Source organism: Leucopleurus acutus, assembly GCF_964270905.1.
Source record: "Leucopleurus acutus genome assembly, chromosome: 3".
In the NCBI taxonomy this organism is placed as follows: Eukaryota; Metazoa; Chordata; class Mammalia; order Artiodactyla; family Delphinidae; genus Leucopleurus; species Leucopleurus acutus.
The window spans coordinates 146,712,974-146,728,508 of record NC_139145.1 but is presented as its reverse complement, the minus strand read 5'-3'; the positions used below and the strand labels follow the sequence as shown (position 1 = coordinate 146,728,508).

Genomic DNA, 15,535 nt, shown 5'->3' with positions numbered 1-15,535 from the left:
AGCATTAATAAACACAATATATAAAAATTAAAGCAGGAAGATACATTATATATTATGTTGAACTACATTAAGAACATTTCAGATCATTGTAACTATTATTCTCATCCATTTGTATTTTTAATTCTTAATACAAACTGCCCTTACTTTTGAGACATTCTGAAAATCCTATTAATCACATCTTCCTTAAAAACACCAACACCTACAAGGCAAAACTCCAGCCTCAGGTTATCTCCTTCGCTGGTGTTTGCCACTGCTCTATCCCAAGAATTTGCAGAGTGCCTCTGTATGTGCCTCTTCCACGCCTACCATCTGTGTAATCTAAATCTGTCTCAATAGCGTGACGAGGACAGTAACATCCTCAGGTGAATTGTACTCAGTACGTAAAAGATCTGAAGTTTTATCAAAGTATGTCAACTCTGACAATTACAGGTATAAATAATAGTTGGAGCTCAGTTTTGACCAGATAAAAAGAGAACCTTACAGAACTACAGAGTTGGAGAGTAGAAGGAGACAAAAATGAAGAGAGGGTGTGAATAGAAAGAGGTAATATGAGTTCTTTTGTGGTGATAGAATAGTTCTGTATCTTGATTGTGGTGGTGGTTACGGGAATCCACACACACACACACACACACACACACACACACACACACACACAAATAAAGGAAAAATTACTGAAAATTAATAAGCTCTGTGGTCTAGTTAACAGTAGTGTGTCTGTGTTTGTACAACAGCAATATAAAATGTCTCCACTGGGGGAAGCTGAGTGAAGGTTACTAGGACTCTTTGTATTATATTTGCAACTCCCTTTGAGTCTATAATTATTGGGGAAAAAAAGGTAAAAAAAAGTCTTAGAGATGCCTCAGATATTGATTCCTCTTGAAGTTCCCAAAGTCCAGCCCTAAAAACCTAATATAACTAAGTTAACAATACGGACAAATAGTAGATTGTGCAACCTAGCCCAAGCTGGAACCATCTCTCTAAACTTCTACTAAATCTCTCAGCAAGAATTATTCTTTTGGTGTTCTTGGTCCTCCACAATTCAGTTTGAGGCCACTGAACCTCAGAACACTTTCTAGGTCTGACTTAGTCTCTAAACTCTCAAATGTTCTTCTTATTACTAACCTATTTATTGACCCTCTAATTGGTAAATCCAGGCTCACTATGTCTTTCTTTTCCTTCCTAATCTAGCATACCCATTTTAACCCTAAACTTCAAGGAGGATTTAGCTAGCCATCAACAAGCACCTAATTAATACTTAAACCTAATCAATTAGTTCATAGAAATACAGGTGTTAGTGAAGACCCATAAACAAAAAGAAATAAAAGAGAGATCCATAAGAATACATGTAATGGAGACATTTCCCTTGTTTCTACACACAATCTACTTACATGCCACTGAAAAGAAGGCTGTAAGCATCAGTCTGGTGATGTGAAGCCAGGTAATAATAGTTAAATACACGAATCCTGAACACAGTAGAATAAACACAGATACTGAGGAAGAAGATGGAGAGGAAGCAAGCAATCTAAGAAAACAAAGAACCCAGTTTCAGACTAACAGACTTCAATACTTATATACTATCACAAGCATTATCTTTGAATTCCAGCTAACATTTATTGACATTCTAAAACTTATACACAGTAACAGTATAAATTTTTAACCGCCTAATTTCATTTTTTCATAAAATGAAATTATGAAAAAAAATCTACATCTTAATCAGTCCCACATCCTATCCATAAGTTTCAAAGCTACCTCCTGAAGTGAGCCTGTTCTCCCATTCCCTTGGCAACTCTTCACGTGAAGACTATAAGTTATGTAGCTTCACTGGCATAAAGAGGATCAAAGCATTCTCAGAGAAGTACTTTGCACTATTTTGCATCTTTTCATCTCTCCTCAAATACAGTTCTTAGTTTTTATATTCTGGGTAAAATGATGAAGCTCATTTTTGGAAGTGTGAATAATAACACTGTGGGAAACTTCACTGCTTTCATTATTACTAGAAGAAATATATGGAGAAAAGATACAACAGTTAAGGATTATACTATGGCTGACATTTATTTACGACCCATATAAAATAAACTGACCTCGATATAAATATAATTGTATGTTTTTTCGGCCAGCTGTATGAAGACTGCAAAGAGGGATAAGACAGGTGTAGTGCTAAAGAATGTGCACTCTGACCACACAACAATCACGGAGAAGATGGACAACACCACAGCAAGTACCCTATAAAACCACGGTCGCAAAAGACATTCCCAGTACCACTCTGGAAGATAAAAGAAAAAAATGATTAGGAAAACCATAAAGGAGTAACAGCGTATTTACAGTGTTTCAAAATACCTCCAATACAAGATACGTAATTGCAAAGAGAAAAACAGTGGTGGAAACAGGCAGACACCATCCTAAGCAAATGAATAGCAGTAATGGGACAAACTGATATTATGTGCCTCATGCTCTGATAAGAACACATCATTGCTGAGGTATTCCTGCCAAAAATGTAGAACCTGCATCTGATTATGAGGAAACATCAAACTCAAATTGAGGGACATTCAATAAAAAACTGACCTGTACTCTCCAAAACATTAATGTCATAAAATAATAACAGAGACACAGAAATCGTTCCAGATTAAAGGAGACTAAGGAGACATGACAACTGAATGCAATGCACGATCTGGGATTTTTTTACAAAGAATATTATTGAGACAATTAGCAAAATCTGAACAAGGTCTGTAGATAACTGTACTGTATCAATGCTAATTTCTTTATTTTGATCACATTGTACTTGGTTATGTACAAAAACGTCTTTATTCTTAGAAAATACACACTGAAACACTGAGAGGTAAAGAGGTTATCATGTCTGGATTTAACTCTGAAAAGATAAAGGAAAAATATGTATACAGATAGAAAAAGATAAAGCAAATGAATAAGGTAAAATGTTAACATTTAAGGAATCTGGGTGAAGGGCATATGGGAATTCTTTGTATTATTCTGGCAACTTTTTGTTAAGTCTGACTTTAGGCAAAAAAAAAAAAAAGTGAAAAAAAAAGAAGAAAACTCACAAAATTGAAAAGGTTATACTTCATTCATTGAAGAGTTGAGCTCCTGGCTCACTCTAAATCTTTTCAAACCTACTCACAGGATAGTTCCTGGTGATTTCAATATCCACACAGGTGATCCTCCTTTCAATACCCTGGTCTTTCACTTCCTCGACCTACTCTCCTCCAATGAGTCTGTCCTCCAACTTACCTCAACTACTCATCCTTTAAATCTTTTATTACCGATAACTCCAACCCTTATAATCTCATTAAAGAATAGGATCCCTGTCCCCAAGCAACACCTTCATCTACTATTCCAGCTCCACTGACTGACTTTACCCCGACAGTCCATTTATTCTACCACATTTTTCCTGCCACTTAACCTGATGTCCTTATTACTTTCTTTACCCAGTTCAGGTTCCATAGTCTTTGAGGATAATCACTCTCCAATATCCCAATTCTCGTGGCCTCTCTTGCTTCCCTGTACTTGCTAAGCTAAACCACGCTCTGGTTAGATTCAACTCCTTGGCTACCCTGAGCCTGCACCCATGGAACTGCACATTGCAAGAGTAAGACACGCAACTCTTCTGACTCATCTCACTTTAAATTCTTAATCAATAGCTTCAAGTGGACCCTGAGCACTGCTTGGCTAGCGTACTATAATTCACCAATCTTCTCCCATGCCTACTCTCTCTAAGCAACTATTTTGCGCCTTCTTTCCTCAAATTTCCAAAATCTCTTGCCTTATAATTACTCTCAGCATTTCACTGAGAAAACAGAAGCTGGAAGAACAGAACCTCCCCAAGTGCCCGCCACTACATCTTTTCACATCTGCTCAAGTATATTTGTGCTTTACCTCCTAAACTAAGGCCTTTCTCCTCACTATTCACTATTTCCCTTTTCATCTCGCCTGTAAATGTACATTGTCCCAGCCATTCTCTTCTGTCTCAACATATTTCCTCGAAGGTGTCATTTGCAAATTACATGCAATAATTTCTCTTGACCCTACCACTCTCCTTCAGCTACTCCCTCTTTATTCCCTTTCATAAAGAAAACATTTTGAGAGTTTTCTATTGTGTCTCTAACTGCTTTCCCTCGTTTTTCTTTCAAATTTCAATCAGGCTTTTTTACCCTTCCCCCCACTTCATTTCTCTGAAATCCCATTGTCAAGCCTTAATATTCATAATAATCTACCTATCTGAAACATTTGAAAAGGTACTTTATACAACCTTTTTCTCAAAACATTTCACTCTCCTGGTTTTCCTCCTATCTCACCGGCCATTCTTTTTCTAGTCTTTTCTGCTGGTTCCTCCGCATCAACTTGATGTCTAAATTGGCAGTACCTCAGGCTTGGTCCTCAGATTTTCTCTTTTCTCTATCCCATTACTTCTTCACTGACTTTATCCTAACCCATGGCCCACCTATACATTAACGATACCCTAATTTATATTTGCAGAGCAGACTTCTTCCTTGAACTCCAATATCTACAGCCAACTACCTACTACTCAGCATCCTGTTCATACCTTTATGTATATATTGCCTGTTTTTCTCACTCTGCAAGGGCAGGAATTTTTGTCTTTTTTGTTCACTGATATATACCAAGCACCCAACAATTCACAGCATATATAGGCTCAAATGTTTGTTGAATGAATGAAAACAAGTATCACATCATTCCTTTATTTAATTAAAAAAAAGATCTTCATTGAGACATGTGTTATGGCCATTATGTTTTCATACTCAAGACCAAACATGTAAAATAAAATCAAGTGAACTTAACAGTTTATTTGAATAAATAAGGTAAACAGAAGTTCTAATACTGTGACACTTTGATATTTTCATTAAGTTCTTCATACTAAATTTGATAACATTTGAAGAAAGTGTCATAAATAATCATAAAGGAGAATAAAATAATTATGACTATTGAATGTAGGTTTTGTATATAGACTAATAAATGTAAGTAATCAAAGAGGACATCTTAGGGGAACATTTTAGTAGTATGTCAAGACTAAAGAAGAGATCCACGCTTATGATATAAAACTGCTTAAAATTCTAATTGTTTTAAGTATATATTATGTATACAAGATATGCTTGATGTATTGCATATATTTTTGCATAGAATTTTGGTTATCTGTGAAGAAAGAGTGGAAGCTAATAGTTTATATGTTATATGACAAGTAAAATAGTTTTTGGGGGGAGGTTTATCAAATACATAGTATTACCATATGGCATAAGTCAAATAACACAATTATAATTTAACTTTGCATTGGTGAAAATATACACTTTTCATCAGAAAAATTATCAGCATTAAACTTTGAAATGTACATCAAATTACATACCAACTGTAGGATTATAAAAATACTGAATAAATCTATTTTCTGGCTCCGGCGATTGAAAGGTATGAACAAACTGACAAGTAGCACTAGTTTCATTTTTTGCTACATCTTCTAGATAAAATGCTTGTTCCAAAAGAATCTGCCATTGTACTTGAGTTCGACGGTGTCTCTGAACTGAATAAATCACCTAACAAAGAGAGCGGGGGTATACCTGTCAGTGTTCTGATCCAACAGTGATTCAACTCCCCACTAAGGAGCATGTTTTGGTTGTCACAACAACAGGAAAGGGGTCGTGGCATTTACTGGGTGGAGTCAAGGATGTTAATATTCTATAATACATATAACACTCATGCTTAGTGAATAGTTCTCCCTCCCCAAATTCCAACAGTAACCATGTCGAGAAAAACAAAGTTAAAACACTTCAAAGAATAATGATAAGGACAGGATCAAAGGAAGTTTCTGATACACATTCACTCAAACTTCCTTTTTTGTGGGCAGTAATTACAAATCTAACTAAAATCATCAGAAGGTAAAAAGGCTATATAAAGTTACCTGTTTATGTAGTTTTACCAGACTCTTTTCACTTGGATAGGTATTACGTTTTTCATCAAAATCTTCGTAATCATCCATGTTCCTACCCATTTTTTCCTGATACTCTACAGGGCACTACAAGGAACGAGTAGATATTTAGAAATTTTATTTGCAAAAAAGATTAAAATTTTATTTTTATTAAAAAGCTTTCATTCTTGAGCATATCTAATTTTCTTGCAAACATCTTCCAGATTTGAAGTCGTCTACACCACTATTAGTCATTTATTACCTCTATGAACTTGGGCAAGTTGGTTAACCTCCCTGAATAGATCTCAAAAGGTAGCAAATATAAGAGAAATGTAGAGAATTGATTCTCATGACTATCATCTTAACCAAAAGGAGCACTAGCTAATAATTAGTATAACAGATTTAAAATATAGGAAAAGAACTGGACAGCCATATGCAAAAAAAGGAAACTAAACCACTATTGCATACCATACATAAAAATCAACCCAAAATGGATTAAAGACTTGACTGTAAGACATGAAACCATAAAAATCCCAGAAGAAAATATAGGCAGGATGCTCTCTGACATTGGTCTTAGCAATATCTTTCTAGATATGTCTCCTCAGGCAAGGGAAGCAAAAGCAAAAATAGACAAATGTGATTATAACAAACTAAAAAGCTTCTGCACAGCAAAGGAAACCATCAATAAAATGAAAAGACAACCTACCAAAGGAGAGAATATATTTACAAATGATATATCCAATAGGAGGTTAACATCCAAAATATATAAAGAACTCATACAACTCAACAATGAACAAACAACTTGATTGAAAAATGGGCAGGGGAACCGAATAGATATTTTCCAAAGAAGACATACAGGTGGCCAACAAGTGCATGAAAAGATGTTCAACATCACTAATTATTCAAGAAATGCAAATCAAAACCACAATGACATTATCACCTCATACCTGTCAGAATGGCTATTATCAAAACGACAAGAAATAACAAGTGTTGGTGAAGATGTGGAGAACACAGAACCCTCATACACTACTGGTGGGAATGTAAATTGGTGCAGCCGCTATGGAAAACAGTATGGAGAGTCCTCAAAAAATTAAGACTACGGGGCTGCCCTGGTGGCGTAGTGGTTGAGAGTCCGCCTGCCAATGCAGGGGACATGGGTTCATGCCCCGGTCCGGGAAGATCCCACATGCCGCGGAGCGGCTGGGCCCGTGAGCCATGGCTGCTGAGCCTGCGCATCTGGAGCCTGTGCTCTGCAACAGGAGAGGCCACAGCAGTGAGAGGCCCACGTACCGAAAAAAAAAAAAAAAGACTACAACTACTGTATGATCTAGCTATCCCGCCTCTGGAAATTTATCCAAAGAATATGAAAATACTAATCCTAAAGGATATCTGCACCCCCATGTTCACTGCAGCATTATTTACAATAGCCAAGATAAACAATCTAAGTGCCCATCAGTGAATGAATGGATAAAGAAGATGTGATACACACACACACACACACACACACACACACACACACACACACACACACACACACACACACAGGGGAATACTACTCAGCCATTAAAAAAAGATAAAATCTTGTCATCTGTAACAACATGGATGGACCTTGAGGGTATTATGCTAAGTGAAATAAGTCAGATGAAGACAAATACCATAGGATTCAACTCATATGGGAAATATAAAAAGCTGATAGACAAACAAAAAGAAAATAAATGAATAAACCAAACCAAATAAAAACAAACATGTAGATACAGAGAACAGAGTAGTAGTGGGGGTTAGGGTGAAATGGGTAAAGGGGATCCACTGTATGGTGACTGATGGAAAATAAATTTTTGGTGATAAGGATGGTATAGGGTATCTAGAAGTAGAAATATAATGTACACACAAAACTCATATAATGTTATAAATCAATGTTACCTCAATAAAAAAATAAAGGCTTACATACAAGTCTTTAAAAATAAACTAAATACAAGAAAAGGAATAGTTCAGGGGCTCTGTGGTTGCAGAGAAGACAATTGGGGAACTCATTTCTGGAATAATCATTTTCGGAAGTATATGAATACCTCTAATTCAATACTAATGCATCAAAACCTTAATTGTATGGTTTCTTATTAAATATCTCATAATGTCATTCATTTTATGAAATATATTGTAAAATACCACGTACAAAGCTGATTAAATGTGATTATTGAGGACCTAATTTATTTCCTTATAGGAAATACGCTTTTAGTGACCACATTTCATGACACTTTTTTTTTTTTTGGTACGTGGGCCTCTCACTGTTGTGGCCTCTCCCGTTGCGGAGCACAGGCTCCGGACACGCAGGCTCAGCGGCCATGGCTCACGGGCCCAGCTGCTCCGCGGCACGTGGGATCTTCCTGGACCAGGGCACTAACCTGTGTCCCCTGCATCGGGAGGCGGACTCTCAACCACTGCACCACCAGGGAAGCCCTTAATGACACTTTTACAACCTATAAAGGTCCATCTCCATCACTGTGTCACGGCAATCATTTTACATTATTTAACATAACCTCTATAGCCACATTTCAATGGAAAATACTGCCAATAAATAATGTTAAACCTATAGTAACAAAAGAACAAATTCTATGTACAAATTACTATGGGTTTATGGTTAATATTGTCATGAAAATGGAAAGGAGTTGGAAGACTTCAATCACAGGCTGTTTGCATACTTTTCTGATGCTTTTATTATAATATAGTATGTAAATTTACATTTCAAAAGAAAATAGATGAGAATATTATTTAATTACCTTTTTAAGTATTGTGTCAACACATTTTCTCAGTGGGTGGTTATACTTGATGCTCTCATTCACTTTACGAACTTCCTATGAAAACAGTAAGAGAAATAAAAATATTTCCATTTCTGTAGATTAGATGTTTCAAATCAGGATGCTCTAGGTACTATATATATTCTCACAAGTTTAGTTCCAACCCAAATTACTCAGCATATAATAAAGTTCTATTCTCTGAATAAAAACTCTTAAGAACACAAATAAAAACACAAAATTACAGAACAGCTGTATCTATACCCTCACACTTTTTATAACTTTCTACATTTACTGCCTTACCATTTGCTTACTTGGTACACAGAGATGAATAAACATTATAAAAAGTCATGAAGGATCAGGCAAACTGAGATTCTAAAAGAACAGGACTGCATTTCTCCATCTTGCTCCTCAAGTTCAATTATCTCATTACCTAAAATACAGCAGAGAAACCAGAGGAAGCAGAACAGGCTAAAAATGTCACAAAGCACCTGCTCCTTTCCAATGAGAGAGTACTTTACAGCAGTCACAACTAATGATGCATCCCACATTTTTAAAATTAAGAGTTCACTATGTGCCAGCACTGTGCTAGGTGTAAGGTCACCACAATCCATACTGGAGGGTGGAGTGGGAAGACATGGTGTTATAAGTCTTTCACTAAGATTGCAGTGTGGTGATGAGACAATTAAATCAACAATTTAATGCATATGAAAGAAATAAAGGGGTTAGAGAAGGGAATCTTTAGAATCAGTAGTTCTAAAAGAATCACGATATTCTATAATATAAATGAAATTTTTGAGAAGGTTGGAACCACTGTTCTAGGAAGAAGAAACAGCATGTTCAAAGGCTGGGAGGCAAGAGTGAACCAACCAGGATATTAAAAATAACAGTCTGATTATAGAGCAGAGGATGGCCTTAAGAGATGTAAAACTGGGGGGCAGGGAAACCATAGGGCATATAGAAAAAGTTGTGAAAAAGTATAACGTATATGGAAAAAAAATCACTATCCTTAATATATGGAGAGCTCTTAAAAATCAAAAGAAAAATGGGAAGATACAGAAGAAATGCAATTGGCCAATAAATATCTGAAAAGATGTTCAATCCCACTAAAAAAAACTACAACTTTTTAAAATGAGGACAGTTTTCTTGTAAAATTATAAAAAACTGCTCTTATATAATGAGGTAAGATTGTGGGGGAAAAGGCCTCCCTATACACAGTAAAATGTGATGTAATCTATTTGGAAGATAATTTAGCAATATCCATCAAAATTTAAAATATGCAGACCCCATGAATAATCTGTACCAACAGACACTGCTCCTGTCAAAGAGCTTAGCTTAGTGAAGAAAACAGACATTATTCAAATAGAAATGGTGTGAAAACTGCTGTATAATCTAGTGTGGAAGACTTTCTGATGAACCGATTACTTAAACTGAGATAAAAAGCTAAACTGAGGATAGGAGTCAGCTGATCAAAGGAAGGAGCAAGAATATTCCAGACAGAGGGACAGCATGTACCAAGGCCTCCAAGCAGAAGTGAACAAGGAGTTTCAGGAAAAGAAACTCCAGTGACTAACGGGAAAGGAGAGCAAAGGTCTGCGCTGTGCTTGATCAGGCTGTAGAGTAAGAGCAAAGTATTCCAGAAGGCCTTAATAACATTTCATTTTGAGGTCAATGAGTAAGGCCTAAAACCGGAATGACAGGACTTGGGTTTTTAAAAGGTGCCTGAAGCATCACTACATTACACTCTTCCATTTCTAAGCTACAAAGTTTTGTTGACTAGTTAGCATAACTTTGAATACAAACTATACAGTCTGATTATATATTATATATGAAAATCATATTTTTCCTCTAAATTCTTTAGCATATTAAACAAAAGCAAGTACTGGAACGTTGATATTTGCTATAGCTTATAAATTTAAGTTTCCTTCAAGGTTCATAATTTTTATAAAGTGTGGAATGTATTTGAATAATAGCTTATTTTCTTCATATCAAATAACATAACTTTGAACTCTGTCATTATTGTGACAATAGAACTCTATTATTTTCAGTGGAATAAGTAGCTATTTGTCCCTCTCCAAATCCTCTACCTTGAAAAATGACAGCAGGTAGAGGTGACCTCTGGCCATCTAGCAAAAATTCCTTTTGAATGGTTTGACATGGCTTATAAGTTTTATTAATGCTTCAAAGAAAAGTAACAGACACACAGATGTATACATTCACTCCATAGAAAACATATCATAAAACACTAAACTGGTTTTTATAAAACTGCATTTGGAAGATTTTATGGATAGATGAAAAATATAATTAGTAATTACCAGAAAAAAAAAAAAAGGTGATTGTGATCTCTTAAAAGATGTATTCAAAACCAGTGGATTTTAAAAGTTTTCTCTCAAACTAAGTTATCAGTATTCTTGTCCATGCTTTATTCTGCGCACCTCCATCAGACTGATTATCCTAAACCACATACAGGATCATGTCTCTTCCCTGCATGCAAGGTGTCAATGATTCCTCACTGATTTCAATATACACTGAACTTTTGAGTCCGACATTCAAGGCCGTGCTATCTGGCTATCTATCTTTCAAACCTTGTAAACTTTATCTTATGCATAATTAATTTAGTTTTAAAACCTCCTGATACCTGACCAGAATGCTGTCAGCTATGAAAATTCTACCCATTCTTCAAGGCCCAGGTCATATTTCACTTCCTCCATTTCACCTCTTCCTCTAAGCGAAATTTCTCTACACTAGAGCATGTATCATTTACAGTGCATTTATCATATACTGTGAGGGACTGTACAATTTTCTACTCTAGACCGTTAGTATCCTAATGGCCAGTTCCACATAGCACTTAACATGGCAGGAAGACACTAGGTATTTAAAAAATGATGAAAAAAATTTCTCCACAAGTTTATAAATTTTCAGACATTCAGAAAAACAGGAAGGATCCCAAATGCCCTTTAAACATATGGACAAAGAAATTCATACCTGCTAAATCATGCATTTTTTGAGGGGGCAAAAAAGGGCTAGAGTTCTCCTGCTATGTATGTGGACTTCCTGCTATTTTCAAAAGATCCATTAAGAAAAGAGTAGTTTCTTACCATATAAAAATGGATCAAATTAACATTTTGTACACCTTAAATTTACACAATGTTTTACGTCAGATATATTCAATAAAAATAGTGGTTTCTTATTGACACGGAAAAATTTCTCTTATCTAAATTTTTTTAAATCCCTCACACCTTAAACCTACACTAAAATAGCAAAGAAAGCATCAATTCCAATCCTTAATTTTCCACATCCTATTTCTAAGTAGAGGACTCCCATTTAACAACAACAAAATCTATCTTTATTCACTGAAGAGTCCTCCTAGCAAAATCCAGATCTAAAATAAACTGCATTTAATTTATACTTGGTCAAGGAAGTTTGAATGAACTGGTGAAATCCATATTCCTTAAATCTGAAACAACTGAATTTAATACCAACTTTTGAGGGGAACATTATCAAATTTAAATGATCTCCTTTTAATTATTTTATTATCAAATATAAATTTTCAAATTTTTTTTCAAAATTCAAAATTTCAAATATATCAAATATAAAAAATAACAAATTAACTTCCTTTGAAAAATGTAATAACATCCATCACATGCTTAAGGAAATGTAATAGAGTATTATTTATAGGAGATTTACTCCATATTTTGAATCAATGTCTTCTGCTACAGTTCTTAACATTTTATAAATAAATGCAAGAAGTCAACATAAAAATTTTCAACCACAATTAAAGAATCAGTATCCATTCTTTTGTTCATTTATTCATTCACTTAAAAATGGCTGCTGAGTATCTAAGAATCTGGAGGACCAAAGAAGGTGTTTTGGGTTGAACAGTGATCCCCCCAAAATCATATGTTGATGTCTCAAGCTCCAGTACCTTAGAATGTAATCTTGTCTGGGAATAGGGTTGTTGCAGATATAATTGGTTAAATTATGATAAGGTCATACTGGAATGGGGTGGGCCCATAATCTGTCTGGTGTCCTTATAAAAAGAGGAAATTTGGACACAGGCACACAGGGAGAATATCATGTGAATATGAAGACAGAGATCTATAATACAAGCCAAGGAACACCAAAGATTGTCAGTTAACGACCAGAAGATAGAAGAGAGGTATGGTACAAATTTCCCTATAGCCCTCTAAAGGAACCAACCCTGCTGACACCTTGATCTTAGATTTTCAGCCCCCAGAGCTCTGAAACAATAGATTTCTGTTGTTTAAACCACATAGTTCATGGTACTTTGTTATGGCAGCCCCAGGAAACTAACACAGAAGCCTCCGCTGAAGAATTCTCACTTGTGTTGAGACCTGAAAATGAAGTAGGAATTAGCTAAAGAGACTGGAGAAATGAGCGTTCCAAGAGTTTGGGAATAGCATACTCAAAGGCAGAATAGAGTGCCAACGAACGTAACGGTTAAGAGCAGGGGTCGGCAAACCAGATCCAATCAGGCCCACCATCTGTTCTTGTTTGAACACATCCATTCCTCATTCATTGATATACTGTCTGTGGCTGCTTTCATGCTACAGTGATGGAGTAGTTGCAACAGAGACCATATGGCACAGAAAGCCTAAAATATTTACTATCTGGCCCTTTACCGAAAGCTTGTCAATCCCTGTTAAAGCATGAACTAGAGTCACAGTGGCTCTATCACTCAGTAGCCATGTGAACATGGCAAACTCACCCTCTCTGTGTCTCATTTTCATTTATTAAACAAGGGTAAAAACTTCTCCCTTATAAGGTTGTTTTGAGAATTAAATGTATTAATATATATAAAGTGCTTAGAAAGTCATAGGCAAATATGTGACTCTATATACTTGTTTGCCTACATACTTGTTTGCTATTATCATCACCATTACTAAGTTTGAGGAACCAAAGTTGACCAGCATGGGGAAGACAGAGAGATAAGAGAGAGCTAGACGTGGGCCAAATCATGTTTTGGTAGGCCACATTACAGCATTTTGCTTTACTCTAAAGTGAACGAAAGCCTTCAACATAAGGTTTTATGCTGAAGAATAACATTATTGGAATAGCATATTTGCGCAGAAGAGCAAAATTTGAGGTGACTACAACCTTTTTTAAAATCAACAACGAAATTATTAAACAGCAAAATTTTATAATTTGTTGTATTTTTTGTGTATATTATTGAAATTTAATACTTTCAATAACTTTGTGAAGTTGGTTCAAGTCATATGAATTTTACAAGTGAGTAAAATGAAGTGCCTTATTAAGATTACAGACAGGAAACGAAACTTAGGGACACAAATTCCCATGTATATTGGTCTCTAAAGAGGTTTCCAGACTTGGTGGGATTACTTTGGGTCAAATTTTCAGGAAGATGCGTCCTTTAATTTCTATTTTCACTTCTACTATGTCACGGTAACCATATAACTTATCATCTAGTCTGGGAAACTTTTGAGTCTTAACTTTGAACTATTAAAAGTTAACCCAGGGGACTTACCTGGTGGTCTAGTGCTAAAGAATCCACCTTGCAATGCAGGGGACATGGGTTTGATCCCTGGTCAGGGAACTAAGATCCCACCTGCTGCGGGGCAACTAAGCCCGCGCACCACAACTACTGAGCTAGCGTGCCTCAACTAGAGCCCCCGTGCCGCAAATTACAGAGTCCACATGCCACAACTACAGAGCCCACGTGCCCTGGAGCCTGCACACCACAACAAGAGAGAGCAAACCCGCACATCACAACTAGAGAAGCCCGTGCACCACAACGAAGAGTCCGCGCAGCACAACGAAAGATCCTTCATGCCTCAACGAAGATCCCGCGTGCTGCAACTAAGACCTGGCGTGGCCAAAAAAATAAATAAAATAAAAATAAAAGTCACCCCAAGACAACAAGCATAACACTGCACTGTTGAATATATTCTCCCTGCATCTCTGCCGGTTAGAAGATGGAGATGATATCTCATGAAGCTGAACTGCCAATAAGAAGTCATTCAAATGGATGAGACATCCTTAATAACTGTACATCACCAAATTTTTATTCTAAAGCCCATCAGTGTGCCAACAACAACAAAACCAACAGTATATCCAAAAGGAGATACACACAACTTGATGACTGTTGACTCCACGGTTTAAAGTTACTTACCTCCATGACATCTTCTAAAGTCTCTTCTGCATCTGCTTTCTCCGTCATCAATTTGGCTGCCTTAAAATAAGTTTTCATAAGTAGATAACCTCTTTTTGCTCCATTCCAGTATGAGCGAGGGATTTCTACCAAGCCATACCCCAACAACAACACCAGAAGAAAAAGACCCCATGTATTTGCAGCAGCTATCCCAATTGTCTGAAGCTGGTTCCTAAGGAAGAAAACATAAGCAGATAGCTGTGATAGATAAATTTTTGCAACAAAAATGTTAAATGGAACTAGTGTTAAATGTTTTCTCAGAAAACAACTGCCCTACAAGATGGCTCCAATTTTATATGAAAAAATTCGACCTTCAAATCCTCAGCTACTCTTTTAGTAACAGCAGATAACGTGTTTTAATGAAAAGTTAGAGTGTGACTGCAGAAATAGACTTTAACACAGGAAACACGGTTTCTATTATAGTTAAAATTAGAATCTAGGAAAATTCATGGCAAGAATTATCCTGAAGAAAATATATTTTTCATTAGGTGCTTTCTTATTTAATATTAACCAAGAGAAGCCTGAAAAAAATTTTAAGCCTGAAAAAATTTTAACTTGTTTTAAGGCAGATGCACGCAAACCTCAAGAATGCAACAGTAAGGATTATCATTGCCACTCCATTCCTAAACTTCT

General features: G+C 36.0%; 1 protein-coding gene across 5 annotated transcripts in view; it reads right to left on the bottom strand.

Annotated features, from left to right (window-relative positions):
* Positions 1-15,535, bottom strand: part of LMBRD2 (LMBR1 domain containing 2) — a 50,632-nt gene that overhangs the window by 20,097 nt on the left and 15,000 nt on the right. For all 5 annotated transcript variants that reach the window (XM_082836916.1, XM_082836915.1, XM_082836914.1 and 2 more), the window contains exons 7-12: positions 14,864-15,074; positions 8,698-8,772; positions 5,918-6,031; positions 5,369-5,552; positions 2,082-2,263; positions 1,389-1,522 (exon numbers count right to left, since the gene is read on the bottom strand). In XM_082836916.1, the coding sequence (XP_082693042.1) occupies positions 1,389-1,522; positions 2,082-2,263; positions 5,369-5,552; positions 5,918-6,031; positions 8,698-8,772; positions 14,864-15,074 (900 nt within the window). The remainder of the gene's footprint in view (positions 1-1,388; positions 1,523-2,081; positions 2,264-5,368; positions 5,553-5,917; positions 6,032-8,697; positions 8,773-14,863; positions 15,075-15,535) is intronic.